We start from the raw sequence: 26,673 nt of genomic DNA on the forward strand, positions 1-26,673 counted from the left end.
TAAATGGTATTTCGGTTTATGCTAAAGTGTGAGAAATACTGGATTAGAGAAAGCAAAACATGTACATTACTATTAATTATTAAAACCCAAAATGTATAGTATCTACAAATTTTTAAAACTAAATATATCGGTAAGATACAAGAGTTAAGTAAGCACTTTGTTGATCTATTAGCTTAATGCTTAGAAATAAGAGACTTAATATACAAGTAAAGCTAGAACAAATAACCCAGTCTTTCTCATCACAAAATAAAACATAAATATCTACTTATTTACTTTAACATTTTCAAGTATTTGACTTATGTGGAAAACCAATATCCCTGATGTTGTAGTTACCATAGTTTGCCTTAATCTTAACTCATATTTAAAATCTAAAACACTGACCTCAGCTGACTGACAAGCCCTCCTCTAGGATAAGCTATGGGGAAAGAGAAATGATGAATTTTGTATTTTCACCATTACCCTATTCATTTAAAGTATCTAGATCTGGAAAATGAACATAAATAAGTATATATTAATTCTCACAATTGTCCTTATAAATAACAATCACATTGGCATCCATTACAAAGGAATCCATATGCATTATTGCTTCATTTCTGGCTTACTTGGGCTCAGGGCATTTCCAGGGATTAACAACCATCTGGGTCTAAATAGTGCCTGACTGAACTCTATGCCATCAATTCTGAATACTCAGACATTAAGCTCCAGGAAATGTCTCGTGTCTCATTCATTACAGCATTAAGTATTTCAAAATCCTTGCATCTTCCAAGTATCTCTCTTTTTTTGTGGCAGTTAAGCCTCAGTAGAGATGAAAAAGTAGTAAGCTACAGGTTTTAATTAGAATTAATTTGTAGTTTTCAATGTTCTCTTTTTTCCATACTTTTTTAAACTAGCATCTGGAAAAATCAATCCTTGAAATATTCAAACAACAAAGCATAATTATATTTTGTTATTCCTCTTTTTCCATTAGTGACATTGATTTTTATCTTCTAGAATCCTTGCAGAGATGTATGTAGTTTGTATAGTTGCAATTATTCCTATCATATAAAAACAAAAGTTTTCAGAAAAAAATTTAAATGATTCAAATTACAGAAGCAAAATGGCCTATCTATATGAAGTGTCCAAGTAGACAATAATGAACATGAGTCCTATTCATGTTGGACAACTTTGTGGATCCAGACAGCTCCTTGATGCCAGCAGTGTAATTCAAGTGGCCAATGATCATCACAACACATACCTGAGAGCCTCCACAGTCATAAAATAGGGCTCTGTTCATATCACCTAGTACCAGTGGGCATATACTTATAATAATTATCCAGTTAAAGTGATGCATAATTACTCAAAAGAGCTTACGTTTTCTCTCTGAATAAAATGTCAAGAATTTTAGTAAATTGGCCAAGCATGGTGACTCATGCCTATAATCCTAGCACTTTGTGAAGCAGGTGGATCATTTGAGGTCAGGAGTTTGAGACCAGCCTGGCCAACATGGTAAAACCCCATCTTTACTAAAAATACTAAAAGTAGCTGGGTGTGGTGGTGTGTACTTGTGGTCCCACCTACTTGGGAGGCTGAGTCAGGAGAATCACTTGAACTCGAGAGGGGGAGGTTGCATTGAGCTGAGGTAGAGCCACTAGACTCCAGCCTGGGTGACAGAATGAGGCTCTGTCTCAAAAAAAAAAAAAAAAGAATTTTAGTAAATTATTGAATTCATTGATACTTGGATTTTAATATATAGTTGGCTTTCTATAACAGAAATATGCATATATGAATTATGTATTTATACATTTATTTTTACAGGTGAAGGTGATACCACACCTACAATAGTCAATTTAGATCGTAAGTAATCTTTCACATTATGAAGTATATTCTGAGTCTCCCTTTGTATGTCAGAAATGATGTCATTATGTCCTTCATAGAAAATTATCTGTATTAGCTTTCATTATAAGAAGAAGCTAATCTATTTATTTTTACTTGTTAAAATATATTTTTCTATGCATAGCTGTAAAGGAGTTTCAAAGTCAACTACCTACTGAATATGAAAATTCATTTTTCTTGCCAAAAATCTATAAGATGGTATATGTAATTTTGAAAAGAAAGTTTATATGTATTTGGGGCACAATGTGTATAATGGACCACCTTTATATATACCATGCTTTAATAAAATTAGGATGCTGGAGTCAGGAAGGATGAAACCCGAAAGTTGGAAAGTTATTCAGTGCCCCTATGCTACTCTGTCTATAAACTTCTCTGCATGCCCTGCAGTCCACTGGGCACAAGATGACACAGTCTGAGATACTCAGTTAATCCTCAGTTTAAGAATCTGTTGGGAGGCGCTTCTATTTTATTTTCACATATTTCTTGAGCTGAAGGAAGTTGCTCAAGTGTTTTTGATTTAAAATACCACCTGCTGTGCCCCAGGCTCAGGAAGCAAATGGAAATCTATTCTAGACCATGGGCAGAAGTAGAGAGGATAAGGCGAGGAGCACAGAGTGTGAGGAAAACATTTACTTCAATGAATTCTAGATTATGTCTTTGGACATAATTGTTTGCATATGATAATTATATCATTTGGATATGATTTCAAAAAAATCAAATGTTTGTAAGACATATCAGGTAAATCTACAATCTGTGCAAATTCAGAAGTAATAACCAAGCAAAGCTTGGTTTTATTTTTTTCACTGAAGCTATTGATTTCTACTGACCGTTAGAAATAACCATTGTAAATAAGTTTGGTTCATTTTAGTTGAGGCTGGTGAGGGCAATATAACATTAGTGTTAGACCGGAGGAACTTGGTATTAGTGCATTGTGAGCAAAGCCACTATTGCTAACATGGCAATCCAGTCTGATTTGTTTTGAGTTGATTTGTTTTTCTGTTACTCAACTTCTTAGATGAGGATGACAAGTGTTAGGGGCTTACTCTAATACTGCAGTCATATAAAACTACTCTTGCTCCAAACTAAGAATAGTTACATTTGTCTAATTATCATTGCATTTAAGAAAACTAAGAGGCACTCATTATTTCAAATTGTTATTTTAAAATGTTATGTTTGGTCCTCTTTTAGATCCTGTAATATCTTGTGCCAAAACGAAACAATTGAGAGTTGTAAATGGGATTCCAACACGAACAAATGTAGGATGGATGGTTAGTTTGAAATACAGGTAATTACTAATAGATGCAAACCATGCATATCCAGATTATGTGCAAAAGTCATATTCCCAGAATTATGGACACGTGGTTATGAAGGTTTTACACTCTATAGGGCACTCGGTGAGGCAGTAAAAGAGGAGCCCGATTACATTCTGCTTGTCAAACTGTAAGCTCTGGACTGCAATTTCTGCTTCCAGAGGTAGTGCCTTTTGAAATCTTCACAAAGGTCCCATATGTGTTGGCATTGTCCCTGATTCCAAGAGACACTTTGATTCTGATTAAGCGAAAAGAACAGAGGACCTATTGAAAACCTTAATATTACCATAGTAGTTATGATACTTGTTATTAAATTTCTAATCTAGGATACTATGGGTTTATTTTCTAACAGATTTATGCATGATTATGTCAAAACATTCATATTGTTTTAAATTACTGACTTTTTCCTTGTCTGTCAAATGAAAAAGGACAATTTTAAATTCTAGAGTATTTTATCATTATGAAAAAATGCCAACAGTTAAATAGTCTTGATATTACAATAATCAGTGGAGATACAAAATTATGGATATGTCTATTTCTCAGTGCTCTTAGGAGTCAATGCGATGTCCTCCATAAAATCACTTTGCAAATCACATTGTTAGAGAAAATTAAGCTTAGTAATTATATCATAAGAATTAAATATTGAAAATATAACTTAAAATCTGATCTACAATTTTATATACTACATATATTATTCTGTATGTTATTTGGAATGCTGCAATATTTATGTCTTTGGCTATCCCTATCAGAACCTTGCCATGCAGGAAACCCCAGGATAAATTTGAATTTAAGCCACATTGTCTTGTTTTCTAGATACCTCATGTTTCTTCCTCCAAACCTTTATGTAGTTGTTCCCACCATAGATTGTGGCTTTTTTCCTCCATGTTTTATGCCTGAATATTCTTTCCTGTTCTTCAAATCTCAACCTAAATATCCCCTTTTAGAATACCCTAATGTTCCTTCACCCCTAGCCTCCTAGAGTAGAGAAAAAGAAAGTATATCTGTTGCTATTATTAAATCACAGTGACATTAGAATAGAGACAACTTGAAATGGAAGTCCTTTTATGAATAAACCAATTCTTGGAAAGCAAGAGGTTATGGCCTTCAATATATGTGACTTTAGATGACCATAATGTAGGAGATGGCTTAAAGTTCTTTTGTAGTATACTCTTTTCTCTGAGAAAATACCAAAAAAAAAAAAAAAAGGGACACCCTTTTCTCAAGGAATAGCTCATCAGATTCCATAAATTTTTATGCCAATAATTATAGTATAGCTGTCCTAGGTGTGTAGGACTAAAATAGAATTGTGAAAGTAACCAGAATATTAAAGTTGAGTGTGCAGTACAAGGATTTAATAAAGACTTTAGAATTCTGTTAGAGTGTTTAATTTTCTTAATTATAGAAAATCTTTTAAGAGGCTGGATGTGGTGGCTCATGGCTGTAATAAGTACTTTGGGAGACTGAGGCAGGCGGATCACCTGAGGTCAGGAGTTTGAGACCAGCCTGGCCAACATGGTAAAACCCCGTTTCTACTAAAAATACAAAAAAAAAAAAAAAAAAAATTTAGCTGGGTGTGGTTTCTGGTACCTGTAATCCCAGCTACTCAAGGAGGCTGAGGCAGAAAAATTGCTTGAACCTGGGAGGCCAAGGTTGCAGTGAGCTGAGATCACCCCATTACACTCCAGCCTGGGCAAACAAGAGGGAGACTCCATCTCAAAAAACAAACAAAGAGGAGAGGAGAGGAGAGGAGGGGAGGGGAGGGGAGGAGAGGGGAGGGGAGGAGAGGAGAAGAATGGAAGGAAGGAAGGGAGGGAGGGAAGGAGGGATAAGAAAATCTTTCAATAATCCCTTTGAGATAATTGGTGATTCTTTGCTTATCTTATAACACCAGAGAATAAAAGAAGACATATATGAATACGTCTAAATTATATTTTCCAGTAAGAGAATTCACAAGGACACTGCTTTGGTCATCTCCATTTTTGGAGAAGCAGGTGAAGCCATTTTTCCATCAGATCAGAGTACTATAAATTTTTTGAATTTTTTTTCCTTTTAAAATCCAAGTTCTTAGCAACAACAGCTGCTTAGTTATTCTTCCAAAACTCATACTGAGAAGGAGAGAAATTAAAAGTCAGTATATATTCTTATCCTCCTGTGTGGTAAAAGCCATAAATAACTATGGTCTCAGTCTGGGAATCTTCTAGTACTACCCTCTGAAGTACTGAACATCTGTACTCTTTGGAAATGTAAATTGTGAAAAGTTGTACTTTTTCCATGTCTCTGCCAAAAAAGAATGGATTTAAGATTTTGGATATCAGCAAACAAATGTACTAGCACTCACCATTCTCTACAAACATTTTACAATTTCCTAAATGATCTGCCTTGCAAAATTGTTTTACTTTAGACATGAAATATTATATTGCTGTTCTTATACTGAAGAAAGAGATTTATTCAGTTATATTTTAAGTTAATATATTGACACTATATAATGGTAGTAGAAGAATAAAATAGTGTACAAATAAAATTGCTACTACCGGATGTTTTCAGAGTTCAAATAGGAACTCAGCTTTGCATTTCTCATAAGCAAACACTGAATTTAAAATAAGTTCACATTTTAAAAAATTCTAATTATTCTACATTTGTAGCACATACTTTCTCTCACAAGGATAGATGCACATACACACGAATGGGGATGGCTATTGATGTGTAGTAACTGAGCTCTTTAGACTACACAAAAGTAACACTGATTTTATAAATTTGTAGTACCATTATGAAAACAAGTCCTCATTCTACAATCATCAAATATCACCCGTTAGATAAAAGAACTTCTCATTTTATTCCAGTTGGGTTAATTTCTATATTTTCCTCTGTGGTGCATTTATTTTTAATAAATGGAGCCACAGGCTTTGCATTAATTGGCAGTCACTCTTTCTGCACAGATGTTGTTTCTCTTTCCTCTTTTTCACAGAAATAAACATATCTGCGGAGGATCACTGATAAAGGAAAGTTGGGTTCTTACTGCACGACAGTGTTTCCCTTCTCGGTAAAGTGTTTTTGAAACTAGTATTATTTTTAGGCTTTAAAATTGATATGTCTTCCACTTCGCTCTGAAGGTTATAACTGTATTCATTTTATGGAGATTTACCAGTGGGGTGAACAAATTATTTTATCTTTAGCATTTGGCTTACAAACCTACTTTGACTTCACTGATATTTACTTACAAGACACTACTTTGGTTCACCTCTTTTCACAATTAGCATTACTCTCAGTTGGGGGAAAATTTTGCTAGAATTATGTAAATGTTTTATATCCCAACTTTCTACTGGTACCCTATATTTCCAGATATAGTTTCCTTTTTTTTCTAAATTATCAACAGGCTTTTTTAAATCCTCACTTCTTTTTCCTGTAGAGTCAGACTCAGGATCATCCTGGGCATAATTTTCAATGAAAATTAGCCTGAGGAAAAGATAAAGAGGCAGCATTCCTAAACTTCCTTCCTGCTTCTCAGCAAGGTCACTTTGATTTTGTTTGTAGAAAAACTTCAACCCTTGTTACCAAACCAAATATATACACAGCTGAGATAAACAAAGCAAAATTTGCAGAAAAAAATTATAATTCATGTAAAGTGCTTTACCTGAGCATTTTTCACAAGTGACTTACTCTATAGCAAGCATAAGGAAGTTTCTAAAATAGTCATTTAGAATCTCAGCAATTTAAAGCCTCTTTCTGCTTGTGTATGTTTGTAGTATTCAGAACATCCCATAACAAATGGGTTGCTCTTTATTATACTTTGAATTGAATTTTAAATTCAGGTTATATGCCTTAGTAATCTAAAATAACCATACATAGGAATAATACTACACAATTTGGAATTATTATATTTTACATTTAAAGCATTATCCTTAAAAACAGAGACTTGAAAGATTATGAAGCTTGGCTTGGAATTCATGATGTCCATGGAAGAGGAGATGAGAAACGCAAACAGGTTCTAAATGTTTCCCAGCTGGTATATGGCCCTGAAGGATCAGATCTGGTTTTACTGAAGCTTGCCAGGTTAGCTACTTTAGATTTTGTATTTTTCACCTGGACTAGAATTGTTGGAGCATTTCTTCAGCTGTGCGGCAATTCTTTCTCACACAGATGCATTATAAAAAGCATATGTCACCATGCTATATATATGCTTATATGTGTGCTTACAGGTCTCTCTGTATAGAGAGACAGGCCTCTGCAAAACTGTAAGAAAGGAATAACTAACATTGGCCCAACAGTCTGATCAGTTTGTTTTAAAATGGAAACTTAGCAGTTATTTGATAACTTTCAAATGTAAAATAATTCGTTTAAAAAATAGCATCAACCATTTATTCGTAAATATTGGCAAATATATGTCTCATTTCTTTACTACCTATTCCAAATTGCATCATTATATTTGGACATTTCCACCTTTTTTTTTTTTTTTAAGAAACAGGACTTCATTCTCTGTAAATGTCATATTAAACATGAACACTGCATTTAATATGTTAATTTTGTGTTGAATCCAGTTGGGAGTACTTACCATTGTATTTTGTGTTTTCAGGCCTGCTGTCCTGGATGATTTTGTCAGTACAATTGATTTACCTAATTATGGCTGCACAATTCCTGAAAAGACCTCTTGCAGTGTTTATGGCTGGGGCTACACTGGATGTAAGCTAGTTTTCAAAAGATGAAGCCACGTTTATTTTACTTAAAAAAGAACACATTTCTCTTTGTTTTCTCATCTTACTGTATGTTTTTTGCATCTATCTAGTGATCAACTATAACGGTCTATTACGAGTGGCACATCTCTATATAGTGGGAAATGAGAAATGCAACCAGTATCATCAAGGGAAGGTGATTCTAAATGAGTCTGAAATATGTGCAGGGGTTGAAAACATTGGATCCGGACCATGTGAGGTAAAAAGGAAGTTATTTAATAAGGAGAATGTGATTAATAGCTTAGTGTTTCATGCTTATTTTTTTCTGTTTATTTTTCTCAAATCAAAAATATTGTATACCAACCTGTTCTAGGAGAGAGGAATTGGGAAAATTTACTCTGTACTATTCCTCTGCATTTCTTTTAACTAAGCTGAGATAACCAATGTTTTATTAGCAGCAAACTATGATGAAATTTGTCTCTCAAAAAACAATAAATGTGTAGACCTGGAACTCTAAGGGAGACCTATTCAAATGAGAAGTATCCAAATCAGTTTGATCAATAGTTTGCATTTTTCTGATGTTTTTCTAAATTTATCTCATCCTCCCAAATTATCTATAAGTGAACCTCACTAATTATGCCATTCAGAGACACCTGGCTTTAAATCTCTTTTTGGGTAAGCTGGTCTCTCTCTTGCTTTCTTGCTCTGTGTATGTGTTTATACAAATTATATTTTTAAAAACCTAAAGGTCAAAGTTTGTGACTTTAAAAGTTTGGACATTTCACTTGTTAGGCAACTGTTATTTCAGCTTGACAATGTTTCTATCCCTATTTTACATAGACAAGCTGTTAAGCTGTTATTTTAGTTACATTTTAAATGTCAGAGACACATTCTCCAAGCTTCAGGGCTGTGGGATTAAGGAATGCTGTGTGTGGCAAAGGATGAAACAAGTTCAATGATAGTGAAATGTCCTTTGATATGTAGGAAAATGCCTGTTAAAAGTATGGAACATAAATATGTGTTGAAATGCAAGTGTTATACACCTTGCTCTGAGATTTTATTTCTGAAAAGTAGAGAAAATGTTTACTGTTTACTAAGTTAGTTTTTAGAACTGCTTAAAGCTGATATGGTTAGAAACGTTATATGTTTATAACCAGTTTCAAATTTGTTGCCTTTCTAGTAAATCATGAACAATAAAACCACTGTTCATTATAACAAGGGAAAATTAACTAGGAGAAAGTAATGACTTTAAAAAGTAAAAGCAATAAGCATCCGGTAAACACAGAAGTTTCTAACTAGACCCAACCTTACAGATCATCTATCTAATTACTGTCATTACTAAAACCAAATTTGACAGCTGCTGTTGAAGAATAGTCTTTAATCTGGATTATCAACTATATATTCTTCATTTCCCTTCTTTAGCTTGAATTATTTATCTCTATATATGTTGTTTTGAACCTTATTGATAAGACTTGACCTCAAATATGTTCTGCCATGTCTCAAAAACGTATATATCCTCCAGAATGGTTTTAAAAATACATATGTCACTGACATTTAAATTAAGGTAATTCAACCACTGAAATAAATTTGAAGGAGATATTGCCCAAATGTTTGTATAATAGCAGTGACATCACATTTATTGAAAGTCTCCAGAGTGAATTCCTTTGAGGAGTTCATGTCAGTAATCACTAGTGCATTTGTTTAAAAATCAGCGTTATTGCCTCTCCTGGCATAGTTTATGCAAAGTCTCTTGCAATAAACCATTTTTCTTTACTGTTTGATATTCTACTTTACCCCTAACTTGGGTTTCCCTATCATAGAATGCCAATGGCTTTCTTCTTTCCATTTGAATCACAGAAGTTAATTTTGCAGTAGTTTCCCCCATTGCTGTTGGGGGGAAATTAAGGTAGTTCCAAACACTTTTCTGCATAGAAGGATGCCAGAAGCCAGCCATTGCATTCTTAGGAGGCTACATGGTCCATGAAAGTGGTGCAGCACAGTTGTAGTGGTTATATGTTTATATTTACTTATATATTTACATATTAATATTTGTGTGAATAAATAAAACCATAAATGAATACATGTATGTATATGTATACAACACAAATAAAGCCATCTGTTCATCTTTCATCTATCCATATCTAATGAAGCAACAGGCTTACCATATAAGAAATGCCATGAAATCACAGGACACCCTACAGAAAGAAGGGTATAAAATATAAATATAACTATATTAACTACTAATACCAGCAGTAAGTGGAAGAATATTCCTTGCCTGGAAAAGCCATTTCAATTAGCAGAATTATTTTGTTGACTACAGGTTTTTAATTTAACTTGTTAAGATCATTGAGGGCAGGATTGGGAGAAGCAAAAAAAAAAAAAGTTTTAGAAATAAGAGAAAATGTAATGCAGTTTAGTTATTAAAACTGTATAATTGCCAGGGCATGGTGGCTCATGCGTGTATTCCCAGCACTTTAGGAGGCCGAGACAGGCAGATCATGAGGTCAGGAGTTTGAGACCAGTCTGACCAACATGGTGAAACCCTGTCTCCTAAAAATACAAAAATTAGCCAGGCATGGTGGCACGTGCCTGTAATTCCGGCTACTCAGGAGGCTGAGGCAGGAGAATCATGTGAACCCAGGAGGCAGAGGTTGCATTGAGCTGAGATCGCACCCCGACACTCCAGCCTAGGTGACTCAGTCTCAAAAAACAAAAACAAAACTGTATAATTCCAAGTTCTTTTCTTTTTTCTTTATTTTTTCTACATGTTCCAAATTTTCTCTATTGAACATAAGAAGATCGAAATAAATGTAAAATCTACCTTATTAAATAGGTACCAATTTTATATGTTAGTCTACATCCAAAAAAAGAAACACACACTTAAAAGGATAAGTGACTATTTTGGAAAAGGCAAGTCATTTTTAGGTGAATACACATAATAGAACACTTTGAACTTTGTATTTTTCTCAGTCTTGGCTAATTCAGTAGAAAGTCAACAAATGGTAGAGTATACTAATTTTTATATCTTCATACTTCAGTTGCAGTTATTCCTTTTCTGTATATATCTCTGAGATGCAAATCCATATGGCATAATGTTAATGAACAATTAATTTCTAATAATACCTTGTTTTTATATGTCTTACTCCTAGGGGGACTATGGTGGCCCACTTGTTTGTGAACAACATAAAATGAGAATGGTTCTTGGTGTCATTGTTCCTGGTCGTGGATGTGCCATTCTAAATCGTCCTGGTATTTTTGTCCGAGTAGCATATTATGCAAAATGGATACACAAAATTATTTTAACATATAAGGTACCACAGTCATAGCTGAAGTAAGTGTGTCTGAAGCACCCATCAATACAACTGTCTCCTACATGAAGATTTCAGAGAATGTGGAGTTTAAAATGTCACTTACAACAATTCTAAGACAACTACTGGAGAGTTATGTTTGTTAAAATTCTCATTAATGTTTATGGGTGTTTTCTGTTGTTATGTTTGTGTTATTTTGTCAATGTTGAAGTGAATTAAGGTACATGCAAGAGTAGTAACATATCTCCTGAAGATACTTGAATGGATTAAAAAAAGACACAGGTATAATTGTTGGATGATAAAGATTTAATGGGAAAAAATTCAATCTCTCTATGCTGCTTACTGAGGTTGGTTTCTTAATAAGGAGCAAACCATAAATTAAACATTATTTTAACCTCACCAGAACAATTTATACCTTGTGTCCCTTAATTGTAGCCCTATATTAAATTATATTACGTTTCATATGCCACATGTTATATTTCATTCATTTCTCCTCACCACGTATCCTGTAATACTGGTACACGAACACACTTTTTACAAAACCAATATCCATGTATGCATGCCTAGGTACACAGGTGCATGCACTACAGTTTAAATTATGGTGTACCTAATGTAACTCCTAAATATTTTAGAAGTGTGTTCCTATAGTTTACCTATAAAAAAAAGAGAAAGAAATCTCTAAAGACCAGTAGAAATATTAAACAATGATGCAAGATCAAAATGACTAGCTAATTCTCCACACATAATCTCCAGATGATCTTCTTTGGTTGGCATTTCAGGTGGGACCATCCACCACAGAGTGAAATACCACCTATTCTAGGTGTTTGCAAGTATTTATTATCCTAGTTATTTCAAGTAGTTCGTAATTCTTAAAGGAAAGAGGGTCATAGTTCTATTTGTGTTGTTTCCTCCAAACTTATGGCCATATATTTACATAAGATATTTGTAGATCTATTTTCCTAAAGCATTTCTTAAATGCCCAGATCTAATTGAAGAAGTTTAAAACTGTTTAGTCATTAAAAATGTACTTAAATAGGTTAATTCTAAGACTTGCTGCTGTGATTGGCTTCTAGCTCACTGCCTTTAATTTTTAAAAAAATTTAAGAGAAAAACTTCCATGTCTCCAAAGTTTTATAAATAGCCTTCATCAAGTCATGCATTAAAGTATATATTGTAGAAAAACATATTTCTTAACCTGGAAGATTTTAGCCTAACAAAGCTTGTTTGAAGTAACAGAAAACTTCTAAAAGGAAAGAAACTAGTTTGTTTAAACTCTATTTATTTATTTTTTGAAGTATAGTTGAATCTGTTGAATCAGATATTTTATCAAGATATCTTCATTTTTTCATTTCATTTTACAAAGATCTTTCCTAATGCGATATGTAATGGTCATTTAAATTTTCTGCATAACAGCTAAATTATCATATTTCTTATTGTATTTGTCATGCTTAGCTAAAGATCATGTATTTGTTGAGAAAGAGAATAACAAAAAGTCATAGGATAGGCTTTGATGTTTTTGCAAAAAACTTCCTGTACAAAATGCCTTTAAAAATAATTTTTTGAACGGTGTGAAACAGTATTCCCATTTCTCTGACTTATTTTTCTTGAATGATTTTTATCAAGGCCAACTCCCCAAACGATTCCCTAACAGCTTTTTAGAACACTGGTCAATCTGGACTAAAATCGTTTTAAGTTTATGGAGCACTCAGTCCACAAAACATAGGGCAGCAAGTCCAGAAGTGCTTACAAAAGTCGTTTTATTTTTTTCATAAAATATGTGCTGGTATCAAGAAACTTAAAGTGGAAGCAAAAAGACGTCCAACTAGTTGCTAGCCTCCATCATCTTATCTTGTATTTCTCTTTCCCTTATATAATACAGCATTATAATAAGAATACTTAGAAATGTCAAGAGCATATTGTCAAAATAAAGAGTGTATTTCACAGTTTCTTCTTGCTTAACCAGTGAAATTTTATTGTTGCCTATAATGATATTTATACAACTTTTATAAAATTATAATACTAAATTTCCTAAAAATACCGATAAAGATTAGCTAGATACAAGATGAAGCTAAGTATTTAGACATTTTGAACCCAGTATTTTTCATTTTATTAAAGGCTAAAAACAATACCACCAATCAATCATCAAACAAACTGTGGAAAGTAATTCTCTCTTTGAGAGGCTCCTTTTGTGATAGAGGGACATGGGTGGAATTGACAATGAAAGTTAGATGAACAAAGTGCATGTTATTTTAGGTGGTAGAATGGGGTAGAGTCACGTCATTATTTGCTGGTGGAAGATACTCTTTACTAGGTTTTCTTTGCTGAATAAATTATTAAACATTTTTAAAAATTCAATAATCCATTTTATCTTGTGTCATTGACAAAAGGATGTTTTAAATCAGAAGGTTTCAATGCGATTTCTGGTTTGGCTGATTGAATAATGGTTATGTACTGTTATAATTGTAGACATTTTCTCATGTCTATCAGGAATTGAAGTGTAAAACTAAAATATTTTTCATAATTCCTCTGCCGTGCAGAAGAAATGATAATCCTTTTGTATACTTCTATAATGTTATTGTAAAATGTGTAATGACTTTTACCTATTTGCTGTGGGCAGGTCCTCAGTAATGTATATTGAGTCAATTTCTAGTATTAATAGGCTTTTGCTTGCTATCTAAGTGTTTCAAATTATGGGAAATGTGAGATACTGGAAGGCAAGAAAATTAACAATAATGGCATGTGATAGCAAACCTGTATTTCACTTATTCCTGTGAATATTTCTTGTTGGTACCAATGGTACTGTACAAAGTGAATGTTGTAGCTAGAACATTCTCTTTAAAAAAGAACACTGTCAAGAAGGGGGAAATTGCTGTCAGTCATTTCCTTGTTGTTTATAAACTTTTTTTAAATAAATACTGGTTTTGCAATATAGAGATAATGAGGTACAGAATGTTAATAAGCTCTTATACTAAAAAGCCTTAAATTGATTTACTAAGATTCAAAAAATACTATTTTAATTAATGATGTCCCATATATATAAACACATTAAAATAATAAAATTAATTTTGGTAAAAGGACCTGGCCTTTGTTTTTTAAATACACAATTTTAAAACAAATCACTTGTCATGATAAAGTCCAAAAAGAAGTTATCTTTCAACATTCAACTGAGTTTGGAACTAAGAATTTAGTAATATTTAAAAAAGTTTAAATTTTTTGGACCATATAAATCTTGACAGTGTAACTTTTAAGTAGGTTCATTTCCATTTGCACAGAAAGTTTCTGTATTTAGGAAACTGAAAATGAAATACTGTGGATGTTTTGACTGTTTGTCTTGTATGTAAATAGGAAATTGATAAGCTGCCTATTGAGTGGTACAGCTGGATGCTTACCCAAAAAAGGGAACACTGTGGTTATGACTTGTATTATAAACTTTCTGTAGTTAATAAAGTTGTTATTTTTATAACCATGATTATATTATTATTAATAATAAAATATTTTGTCAATGCTTCTTTTCTCTGTTATAAGTTATTTACATGTACATATTTGTATCTGTCTTAGGGCTTAAATGCAGAAAATAGCAACAACATTGACTTCAGTGACAAAAGTTACATATATGTTCTTACAAGAAAAATCCTATAATTTGTTTAATAGGACTAAGACAAAAATTATTTTATTCTAACTAATATCCACAGCAATAGAGATGGTCTTCAGTAAACCATTAAACTCTATGCACTTTAGTTTCTCCCACTGAAGATATAACTATTTATACATTCTTCATATTTGCTAGAATGGTACTATGCCGTAATTTGCCAATATATCCAAAATATTGCCATGAATTGTCACCTAATTTCCTTTCTCATGCCACTATATAATACAAAGGTGATTTTAAATTATTTAAGCACATTGAGTATCTCTTAAAGTGTGCATTCAGTTAAGAACAAATAAGAATTCAATGGATTCCTTTAATTCAAATTGGAAGAACTAGTCAATGATCGAAGCAAAGAGAGCTCTATAAAACCACCGATTACTTCAAATTGTATTTTACTGCCTTTTTCCCTCAAAAGATTGCTTTATTAATTTATTCTGGCATAGATAGTGATCTCAAGTGACGATTAATGTGTCTAATTCTATAGCCCCTATTAAAATATCTAATCTTTTAAGTGATTATAATTAAAGCAAAATATATACACTTAATCCATTAATGGTGACAGTAAGAATATTTTAAATATTAATTGTTGATTTTTCTAAATTTTGACATTTTTTCTCTATTTTCTAGAATTTCATTCCATTCTAAACTTATATTCTGCTATTTTAATAGAATAGTCCAGCAAAGCTCCTTTAAGAGATATTTGAACAGGGTCCACCGTAAAGTTAAGGAGTAAGCTGTTTAAATATCTGGTATCTGATAAATAATACTTAGAAAATATTTTCGTTGGTTTCTTATTTATTTACTTTTATAAGTTGTGATGCTCTAAATAATTACCATTTGTCAATGTCCTGAATAGAATGACCTTGGTCTGCATTTCCTCTGTGTTTTACTCCAGGATTTCTGTTGCCATTCTGTGTTATTATTCTCCTACTCAGGCACCATCCTTAAACACCTATACAACCCTTAAAAAACTTTCTACATCACTTTTCACCAAATGACAAGCCTCTCATTTATAATTCACATTAAAAGTTTTATTCTTGATGCTCCATATTTTTCTTTTGTCCCGTATATTTACAAATATCTCGATTGCATATGTCATTTTTAAAAGCTGAGAATTAAAAGATAGAAGGAATACTTGTAGTAATTGGGGAAGCGTTTACATTTATGAAGAATATATTATTGCCTAAAGCACAGCTAAACAAGACAGAAAATACTCAGCAAAGGAAAGAAACTTAATTTTACTTTATATAATTCAAAAGAATTATGGAATCACAGATTACATGTCTATTTATGGATTTTAAAAGTAAACAACAACTCAAAAAATCACCACCAACAAAAATAGAAAAACTTAACAATCTGACATGCAACCTAACTCCAAACCAACTTCAGATCCTCATCCCTCCCAAATACTCCTTAACACTCATTATTTTATTTGCATCATTTTTGAACATGTCATCAAATTTAAACTTCATGTCTGTGTTGAAACAGTCCCTATGAGCATCATACTTTTCTTCACTTAAAAACATCATATGTTACCGAGTTTCCTTTGTCATTTCATCCTCAACAGCTCTATCCAAAAAAATCATCATTTCCTCAGCCTGCCGCAGTGGCTGCTTATCGCTTTCTTTTTTTATATATTTTTTTTAAATGGTTTAAAAATTTTTTTCCATAAGCTATTGGGGTACAGGTGGTATTTGGTTACATGAGTAAGTTATTTAGTGGTGATTTGTGAGATTTTGGTGCACCCATCACCTGATCAGTAAATACTGCACCATATTTGTAGTCTTCTATCCCTTGCACCCCTCCTAGTCTTCCCCCAAGTCCCCAAAGTCCATTGTCTCATTCTTATGCCTTTGCATCCTCATAGCTTAGCTTTCACATATTGGTGAGAACATACAGTGTTTGGTTTTCCAATCCTGAATTACTTCACTTAGAATAATAGTCTCCAATCTCACCCAGGTCACCACAAATGCTATTAATTTATTCCTTTTTATGACTGCATAGTATTCCATCGTGTACATACCACAGTTTCTTTATCCACTCTTTGATTGATGGACATTTGGGTTGGTTCCACAATTTTCCAATTGTGAATTATTTATGCTTTCTTTTCACTTGTTACAATAGTATGTGTGTGACTGCATTAGTTTTGTTTTATTCTGCTTTGTTTTCAATATGGAATCACCTCCAGTGAATTTGGTTCCTTGAAGGTGTTTAGCATTGCCATATTAGTAATATTTGTACACTATTTTGTACAGTGCTTCACATATTATGGTATCCAATATATATTTTATAACTGTTAGTATTCTATAATTCACCCTCTTCTTGAAGCCTTATCAATGTTAACAAGAGATTTTGGATTTTTGTAAAAATTATGCAACTCTCACTGAGGATTAAAGATTTTAAGATTTTATGTTTAGTTGCATTATTTAGATTTGAATTAGTAAGTGGGACCATTTTAAAAGAGTTTTTTTTATTTTTTATTTTTTTAATTTTTAATTGCATTTTAAGTTTTGGGGTACATGTGCAGAACATGCGAGACAGTTGCATAGGTACACACATGGCAGTGTGTTTTGCTTCCTCTCTCCCCTTCACCCACATTTGGCATTTCTCCCCAGGCTATCCCTCCCCAGCTCCCCCCGCACTGGCCCTCCCCTTTTCCCCCCAATAGACCCCAGTGTTTAGTACTCCCCTCCCTGTGTCCATGTGTTCTCATTTTTCATCACCCGCCTATGAGTGAGAATATGTGGTATTTCATTTTCTGTTCTTGTGTCACTTTGCTGAGAATGATGTTCTCCAGATTCATCCATGTCCCTACAAACGACACGAACTCATCATTTCTGATTGCTGCATAATATTCCATGGTGTATATGTGCCACATTTTCCCAATCCAGTCTATCATCAATGGGCATTTGGGTTGATTCCAGGTCTCTGCTATTGTAAACAGTGCTACAATGAACATTCATGTGCATGTGTCCTTATAGTAGAACGATTTATAGTCCTTTGGATATATTGCCAGTAATGGGATTGCTGGGTCAAATGAAATTTCTATTTCTAAGGCCTTGAGGAATCGCCACACTGTCTTCCACAATGGTTGAACTAATTTACACTCCACCAACAGTGTAAAAGTGTTCCTTTTTCTCCACATCCTCTCCAGCATCTGTTGTCTCCAGATTTTTTAATGATCGCCATTCTAACTGGCGTGAGATGGTATCTCAATATGGTTTTGATTTGCATCTCTCTAATGACCAGTGATGATGAGCATTTTTTCATATGATTGTTGGCATCATATATGTCTTCTTTTACAAAGTGTCTGTTCATATCCTTTGCCCATTTTTGAATGGGCTTGTTTTTTTCCTGTAAATCTGTTTGAGTTCTTTGTAAATTCTGGATATCAGCCCTTTGTCAGATGGGTAAACTGAAAAAATTTTTTCCCATTCTGTTGGTTGCTGATTCACTCTAGTGACTGTTTCTTTTGATGTGCAGAAGCTGTGGAGTTTCATTAGGTCCCATTTGTCTATTTTGGCTTTTGTTGCCAATGCTTTTGGTGTTTTGTTCATGAAGTCCTTGCCTACTCCTATGTCCTGGATGGTTTTGCCTAGATTTCCTTCTAGGGTTTTTATGGTGCCGGGTCTTATGTTTAAGTCTTTAATCCATCTGGAGTTAATTTTAGTGTAAGGTGTCAGGAAGGGGTCCAGTTTCTGCTTTCTGCACATGGCTAGCCAGTTTTCCCAACACCATTTATTAAACAGGGAATCCTTTTCCCCATTGCTTGTTTTTGTCAGGTTTATCAAAGATCATATGGTTGTAGATATGTTGTATTGCCTCCGATGCCTCTGTTTTGTTCCATTGGTCTATATCTCTGTTTTGGTAGCAGTACCATGCTGTTTTGATTACTGTAGCCTTGTAGTATAGTTTGAAATCTGGTAGTGTGATGCCCCCCACTGTGTTCTTTTTGCTTAGAATTGACTTGGCTATGCGGGCTCTCTTTTGGTTCCATATGAAGTTCATGGTGGTTTTTGCCAGTTCTGTGAAGAGAGTCAATGGTAGCTTGATGGGGATAGCGTTGAGTCTGTAAATTACTTTGGGCAATATAGCTATTTTCACGATATTAATTCTTCCTAACCATGAACATGGAATGTTTCTCCATCTGTTTGTGTCCTCTCTTATTTCATTGAGCAGTGGTTTGTGGTTTTCCTTGAAGAGGTCCCTTACGTTCCTTGTAAGTTGTATTCCTAGGTATTTTATTCTTTTTGTAGCAATTGTGAATGGCAGTTCGTTCTTGATTTGGCTTTCTTTAAGTCTGTTATTGGTGTAGAGAATGCTTGTGATTTTTGCAAGGAGTTTATTGTATTTATAAAACAGACATTGCAGCTGGAAAAGAGAGGAATTATTAACTTTAGAGAATTTATACATTTATATTTGCAATGTGGTTATTAAAAACAGAAATAAAATTAAATTTTAGTTTGCTTATGGATAGTGATATTATTTTACCAAACTAAAATAGTTTAGATTATGCTAGTGAACACTTTTTTTCCATCTGGGAGAAGGTTCTTCTATGTAAGGTTGACGTCATAACATTGGAAGATAAAGTTAAAAGATAAATTATTGCAAAAATATCCTGAGTCAACAATAGTCCACTCATTACATATGTGCAAATATACAATCTGTGCATTGGGAATTTTCACAATATCATTACTTAAAGAACAAATGGTTTTCATTTGATGAGTTTTCTTAACTGAGAGAAATCAACATGGGTAGTGCGTTGCAAAGAAATGAGGTGGACCAAAGCCAGATGGATTTTCATATTAATTTTTTTCATATATTTTTAAGGCTTACAAAATTGTTTAATTTTCAAGTTTCTGACTTTCTAGATGAATTAAAACCCAAATGTAGTAATAGTTCAACATATATTATTGTGCCGTAAAACAAAGAATTTATATCCTATTAAAAATAATGAATTATTTAATAAGTGGAAAATTGACTTAAGAAATGATAAAAGTGATTAAAGATCTCCATATTAGAGAAGAAAAGGTGCAAACATGATTAAATATGTTTCTTCAGTTGTCCAAAGAGTCATTCTGAGAGGAAATGCTCAGGTCTTTTTGGTTAAAAAAGTAAGACTTTGTGAAAAATAAGATTGACATTTCAATGAGATGGTTTACACACCAGGCAGTACTTCCCAATAGTGAAGCCTGCAGAATATGTGAATGAACAAGATGAATAGAATCCCTAACTACAAATGTTTTCTAAAGCAGAAAATATTGCTTTAATGACTTTGATAAGTTTTACCCAATCTGGTCTTTTGCAGGATCTCTAAAAGCTATACTGAGAAGAATAAAATGTTTAAGGCTTAAGTAAGTTTGGAGATGTTGGGATGCTTTATACAGGGCACTTTGCTGTGGGATAGTTAAGAGTCTTTGGATGCTCATGTGTATCTTGAAGATCCAGGAGGGAGCATATTCTTCAGATTTGTTGTATTACAGAACCCCCTTAAATTACAAAGCCGATATTTCATTTCCTCTTTAGGCACTAGAGTTCTGATAAATGCAGTCCAAAAAAACTTGATTTGCAAATTTACTTTCGAAACGAGAAGCAGTTATTTCTACATGGTTTTAGATTTCTATGTGTTTATAATGTACAATATTTTTTCTCTACAAAAGTTTCTCATAGCAAATTTTCCCAGATCAAACATCTTCCTTTTTTTTTTTTCTGAGACAAAGTTTCGCTCTTGTTACCCAGGCTGGAGTGCAATGGCGATCTCAGCTCACTGCAACCTTCGCCTCCTGGGTTCAAGCAATTCTCCTGCCTCAGCCTCCCGAGTAGCTGGTACTACAGGTGTGCACTACCATGCCCAGCTAATTTTTGTATTTTTAGTAGAGACGGGGTTTCACCATGTTGACCAGGATGGTCTCGATCTCTTGACCTTATGATCCACCCACCTCGGCCTCCCAAAGTGCTGGGATTATAGGCGTGAGCCACCGTATCAGGCTCAAACTTCTTTTTACCTGATTTACTCTTGTATACTTATTTGAGTAAAAGTCAGACAGGAGGAGTTGAGGCATATTTTTCCTGACTATGTGTACCATCTATAGGAACTTTCCTGTCAATAATACAGAAGCAAAATTGATTACACAAAACTATGAAGGTAGTCCTATTTTAACAGCACTAAAAGCTAAAAAAAAATTGCCTTTTTTTTTTTTTTTAAATCTTTCTAGTGCTCACAATATCCCCTCATCTGCCTAAATTTCCAGCTCCAGAAATGGGGCACAAAGGAAAAGAAAGGCATGTAAATATTATGAAAGAAAATAAAAATTAAAGAAGAAAAAGGAAAAAAACAGATTAACAAAGTTAAGAAGCTGGGAGAAGTTTTCTGAAGGCATTTATATGTCCTCAGAAGTGAGGTCAACAAAAAGATCTAAAGCATTATTCTTCTTTATTAGCCTCTTTCCTCTTAATTACAATCACTTGTATTTCCCAAATCCACTTACAAACCAAATACAATGAGTCATCCCAAAATTAACAAGCACAGAGAATGTAGTTCTTCCACATGCATAGTGTCTCATTTTTATTCTTTCATCATCCTCGTTCTTCTTTCTACTTCTTAACTTCCTCAGTAATATCTTTTTTATCAGCTTATTTGAGATATGATGGACAAAAATTGTATATATTTAAGGTATAAAACATAATGTTTGATATATGTACACATCACAAAATGATTATCACAATCAAACTAATATAGTCATCACCTCAGTTACCGTGTGTGTGTGTGTGTGTGTGTGTGTGTGTGTGTGTGTGTGAGAGAGAGAGAGAGAGAGAGATGAGGACACTTGATTTTTACTCTCAACAAATTTCAAGTCTACGGCATCTTCTTAACTATAGTTACCAAGCTGTTCATTTGGGCTCCAGTACTTATTAAAATTGCTCTCTAAAATATTACAACTCCCTTCTCAGCTTCAAATGCATCAGCATCTTTCCACCACCATGACTTTCCATGGGAGGTTGGCTGGACCTCAGCAAAGCAGCTCAATAGGAAAGCACTGAAGCAGGTGGAGACAAAAGCAAAGGCTCATCTGTGCCCCTGATGTCACTGCTTGGATGTGTTCTTAGCATCTAAACTAAACATTTCTAAAACTGAACACCAATCTCTCCTTGCCCTTCAATCTTCTTTTCAATAAAAGATACAACCATCAGGCTTGCTCAAGCTAGGATCCAGAAAGCATTTTAAACCTATTTGTGTTCTTCTTTCTACATCCAGCCAATCACCCAGCCATCAGTTTTACCTCCTAAATACATCTTAAATCACTCACATGTCTCTGTCTCCAATGACTTTACTTTAGCCCAACGCACAATTTTCTTCCACTTTTCATTAATGCAGTAATCTCAAATGGGACTCAAGGCATGCACCACCCCCCACCCAGCTACACACTCATTTTAAAATGTAACTGTATTCTCCCATTTGAATTTTCTTAATGGTTTCCCTACAGCTGACCCATAGATGAACTGTCCTAATGGTTCAACTCCTCACTCACCTCTTTTCTTTTGCCTACTATATTCTAGCTACACTGGTATCTTTCCATTCTGGGAGTAGGTCAGGAAGCTCTTCCCTGCCTCAAAACCTTTGCATCTGCTGTGCTTTCTGCCTGGAATTATCTCCAACCCATCAGCTTTTGCCTGACTAATGCCTACTTCATCATTCAGCTTAAACATCACCAATTGTCCCCACCACCCACCTTCCTGACCCAGTTACACATTGCACAGGATGACACGCTTCTATTTTGGGACACTTACCTCAGTTAATTAAATTGTCATTTTCATACATAGATATTAATATGGTCTCTACTACTAGACTGTAAGCTCCAGGAGAACATGGGCTAAACTAGGGACAACATGATAAATATTTTTTTGAATAAATGTGTCATTAATCATGCCCACAGTTTTTGTCTTGTTTTCTTTCAATTCTAAAATATGATTGCATTACAATCTCTAACTTTTGTTTACTCTTTTAGTAATAGGATCCCAAATGCCTTTGGCAGTAACGTTAGGGAGGTGGTTTCCACTGGCTTCTGTCATACGCTTCTGTTTTAAATTAGCACATGTTTATTGAGCATTTACTATGATAGTGCTGGGTGCTGGGGCTACATGCTGGTAAATAAACCTTGCCCCCTACACTTCTTATAAACACAAGCAAGTTTGGAGAACAGGCATGAATGGAGAATCTGAAAGTGTTAACCGAGAAGGGCAAATAGCTTCTGGAGTATACAGCAAGATTTTCCTGGGCTTTTCAGTTCATCCTTCCTTAATCTTTCAATATTGTGGTAATCTTAAATCCTGCCTATTTGAATATTTTTTTCTATTTTATGAACACTTCCATTATGACATAATTATTTAATTATATTTAGTGTTACTCTCTTTTATCTTTCTTTGTTGAATTTTTCCAGATTCCTAATCTTTTAAATCTTGCCCCTTCTTCCTTACTTTCCCAAGAATCTTATCATACTTAATAGATTCAAGAGGTCTGTGCATTTATTATCAAGGGAATAACGTAGTTTCTCAAATGGCGAAAACACTAGCAAATTTTATGCATGAAATTACAAAGATTTCTCAAGTTAGCATGAAACTGACAAATGTTTCATCACAAGTTTTTAATTATGTTTGAAGATGATCTAATAACAATACATAATGCTTATTCCGTGCTTACTGTTTAATCTCATTTAATCGCCATTACAATTTTACATAGGCAGGTTCTAAAACTATATCCATTTTTGAGAAAAGGAGTGTTCAAATAATTCATAAGTAGAATACATTTAGGGGTAGATTTTCAATATTAATTCCACCTGGCCCTTTGTTTTATACTGTGTAATGGACTTTTGATTTAATTATATTCCAGGAAAGTAGGAGGAGGGAAAACTCTTATTTAAACAAGGAAATACTGCTTCATCTGGGTAGGATATGAGTAAGAAGTTACTCAGAGGTCAAATTGCTTTTCAGACAGGCCTTGCCCAAAGCTCTTTGAGATGTCAACTAAAGGAATATGGCCTCCTCATCTCTACACCTGGCTAACATGTGCATTGCTTGTTACCATGGAGTTGAAAGTTAGCAGGGAAAGACCAGTTTAGCAGAGGAGATTTATTTATCTTTTATGGTGGAAGGGGATAGAGCTATTGACAAAGAAAAGCAACAGACTTGTGAGACAGAAATAGAGCTGCAGAGAAATGTGTATTGGTAAGAATTCTAAGGGGCTTTGTTGGGAAAAAGTTCAAAATTTATTCTGAAACAAAGAAAAGCAGTAATGGTTCTTGCCCTTTATTACTGATACCAGAAGGTGTTTTATGAAAGAAACATCTTCACAGGAAATTATAATCTTTTTCATAGGGTGATTTTGCATTACAAGTCTATATTACATACACTTTGACAACACAAAGTCCTGTTAAAAATCAGCTTTTCATTTTACATACACACGCACACAGGAACAGAAAAGTATAACGACTTGCCCAGGGTCACACAGCTGGAGGCAGAGCCAGTCCTGGGAACAAGATTTACTCTATTTTAAATTCAAAACCTTAGTTTTACTTTGCACTTTATTTTTAAAACTGAGGTCATATTCATGTTAAAATTTAATCAAAATTCTAAAAGATCTGCAGTACTTTTAAAAGAGTTTAAAAGCATGAATAGTTAAAAGTTTAAAACACTGTCAGAGAAAAGGAGAGACTCAACCTACCTTACAGCTGAAAGAGATAAAAGGCCTGGCAGAGAAAGCCAATCCCAGGTGCAGCCCTAGCAAACTCCTACATAAGGAGCAAGCCAAGGTGGATCTTCATTTGGCTTCCTTCCCCAGTTCAGTTTGTAGTTTGACTCCATGCCTGGCTGGGAAGAAGTCCTTCAAAGGAGAACCCGGTGGATGAATCTGTTGGCAGAAATGGAGTTGAAATGCAAATCAAACAAGAGCACAAGCGAGCAAGCAGTAGCATAAAATGGAATAATGAGTGCAGGTCTGTTCTTTTCAACCTCTGCGAAAATGTCCCTGACAATTTAGAAACCTGCCAGAGTTCCCGACCTAGAGAGGTGATTTTATTTTATTTTTTTAAGCAGCTTTATAAGATTGTCGATTTAAAATTGCTTTCACTTCCTTTTATAGAACTAGAGGTGTTTTGTGGCTGTGAAACCTGTGAGAAGACGAGTTTTTTTTTTTTTTTTTGAGAGAGAGAGTCTTGCTCTGTTACCCAGGCTGTAGCGCAGTGTAGCGGTCTCAGCTCACTGCAACCTCCCTCTCCCAGGTTCAAGCAATTCTCTGCCTCAGCCTCCCGAGTATCTGGGATTACAGGCGCCCGTCACAATGCCCAGCTAATTTTTGTATTATTATTATCTTGAGACAGAGTTACACTCTATTGCCCAGGCTGGAGTGCTGTGGCGCAATCTTGGCTGTCTGCAACCTCCACCTCCTGGATTCAGGAGATTCGTCTGCCTCAGCCTCCTAAATAGCTCGGATGATAGGCATGTGCCACTACACCTGGCTAAATTTTGTATTTTTAGTAGAGACGGGGTTCACCTTGTTGGTCAGGCTGGTCCGGAACTCCTGACCTCAGGTGATCTGCCAGCCTCGGCCTCCCAAAGTGCTGGGATTACAGGTGTGCATCACCGCGATCTACCGCGACAAAATGAGTTCTTAAATAGACCAGTTTGAGACTTTAACGTGATGTTTCCCAAATACAGATTATACACTGGGATTAAACACTTAGTAAATAGTTCTTATAGTTCTCAGGATCGTGCTCATGATTTATATATTTCTCAGCCACCTTAATTCATGAGTTTGAATCTTCAAACTTTGTATACCTTATGAGTATTCTCAAGATGTTCATATATATATATATATATATATATATATATATATATATGTATATATTCCCTCTTTAGTCTAATGATCCCTCTGGAAACTGTGCAGTCTCCATGAAATAGTACTGTTTGGGGGAAGAGGGAGGGTTGGCAAATGAGATATTTTGATCACTTCTGCATGTGGTTGGTGATGTACAATTGTATTATCTCGACTTTCATGGTTTGAGTAATATAGTAACATGGCCCACATTTTAGTCAGCTAAATGTTTTGAAACAGTCTTATAGTGTCATGCCTGGAGTCTAATGGATCTGGATGCTTGCTCTTCTGAGGTTTACTCAAAAAGACAAATTCTTGTGGATGTATCCACTTGATTATTCAATAGATACTTCAAATGACATCTTACAAGCACAGATCACGTCCTTTCCCCCTAAAATCGGGTTTTTTCTAAAATTTTCAAGTTTCTATTCCAATTTTGGCAGTACCATCTGCAAAACCACCAAAGCCAGAGCCCTGGCTCATCCCATTCTTCTGCCACTACCCCACAGCTCAGCTTTCTATGTGCTTCTGATCTTGTCTAATTAAATGCTTCTAATTATGGCCTCAAAGTTATCATTCCTCTTCCTGTTCGCGTCACTCGCTCTGGTAGAAACTGTCATTATTTCCCTCCACTGCTTCAGTGTTCTAAAAAGCTAAATCCAAACTAGTTTTTCTTCAAGCCCCTTTCCCCTGTGCTGTTAGAGTGATCTCTTTGAAAGGCACATGTGGAAAAGGCAGCCAGCATTACAGTCCTTCTCTGACTCTCTATCTGCCATGATGCAGATCCCAGAGTTTTAGTGACCTGGGAGCTCACCCTCACCTCTTCCCTAATTGTTAATCCTGCTTTAAGCAAAGAGATAGCATGGTCATTCTTTGAAAAAAATACTCATGTATTTCTTTTTGCTGTTTGTTTTTATTTGTCCTTTTTTTTTTGTCCTCACTGGTGTTTGTTACGGTGTTCTGTTTTGGTGTTTTGACAATGTTTTGTCATGGTGTTCTG

The 26,673-nt window shown here is 34.4% G+C and overlaps 1 protein-coding gene across 4 annotated transcripts in view; it reads left to right on the forward strand.

Moving 5' to 3' along the window:
- Nucleotides 1–14,665, forward strand: part of HGF (hepatocyte growth factor) — a 75,151-nt gene extending 60,486 nt beyond the window's left edge. For all 4 annotated transcript variants that reach the window (XM_009002557.4, XM_002751657.7, XM_009002558.4 and 1 more), the window contains exons 13-19: nucleotides 1,795–1,833; nucleotides 3,061–3,157; nucleotides 6,148–6,222; nucleotides 7,092–7,232; nucleotides 7,753–7,859; nucleotides 7,963–8,108; nucleotides 10,999–14,665. In XM_009002557.4, the coding sequence (XP_009000805.1) occupies nucleotides 1,795–1,833; nucleotides 3,061–3,157; nucleotides 6,148–6,222; nucleotides 7,092–7,232; nucleotides 7,753–7,859; nucleotides 7,963–8,108; nucleotides 10,999–11,175 (782 nt within the window). In that variant the 3' untranslated portion in view covers nucleotides 11,176–14,665. The remainder of the gene's footprint in view (nucleotides 1–1,794; nucleotides 1,834–3,060; nucleotides 3,158–6,147; nucleotides 6,223–7,091; nucleotides 7,233–7,752; nucleotides 7,860–7,962; nucleotides 8,109–10,998) is intronic.
- The last annotated feature ends 12,008 nt before the right edge of the window (nucleotides 14,666–26,673 follow it).

The sequence above is a fragment of the Callithrix jacchus genome, chromosome 11, assembly GCF_049354715.1.
Source record: "Callithrix jacchus isolate 240 chromosome 11, calJac240_pri, whole genome shotgun sequence".
NCBI classification, from domain to species: domain Eukaryota; kingdom Metazoa; phylum Chordata; class Mammalia; order Primates; family Cebidae; genus Callithrix; species Callithrix jacchus.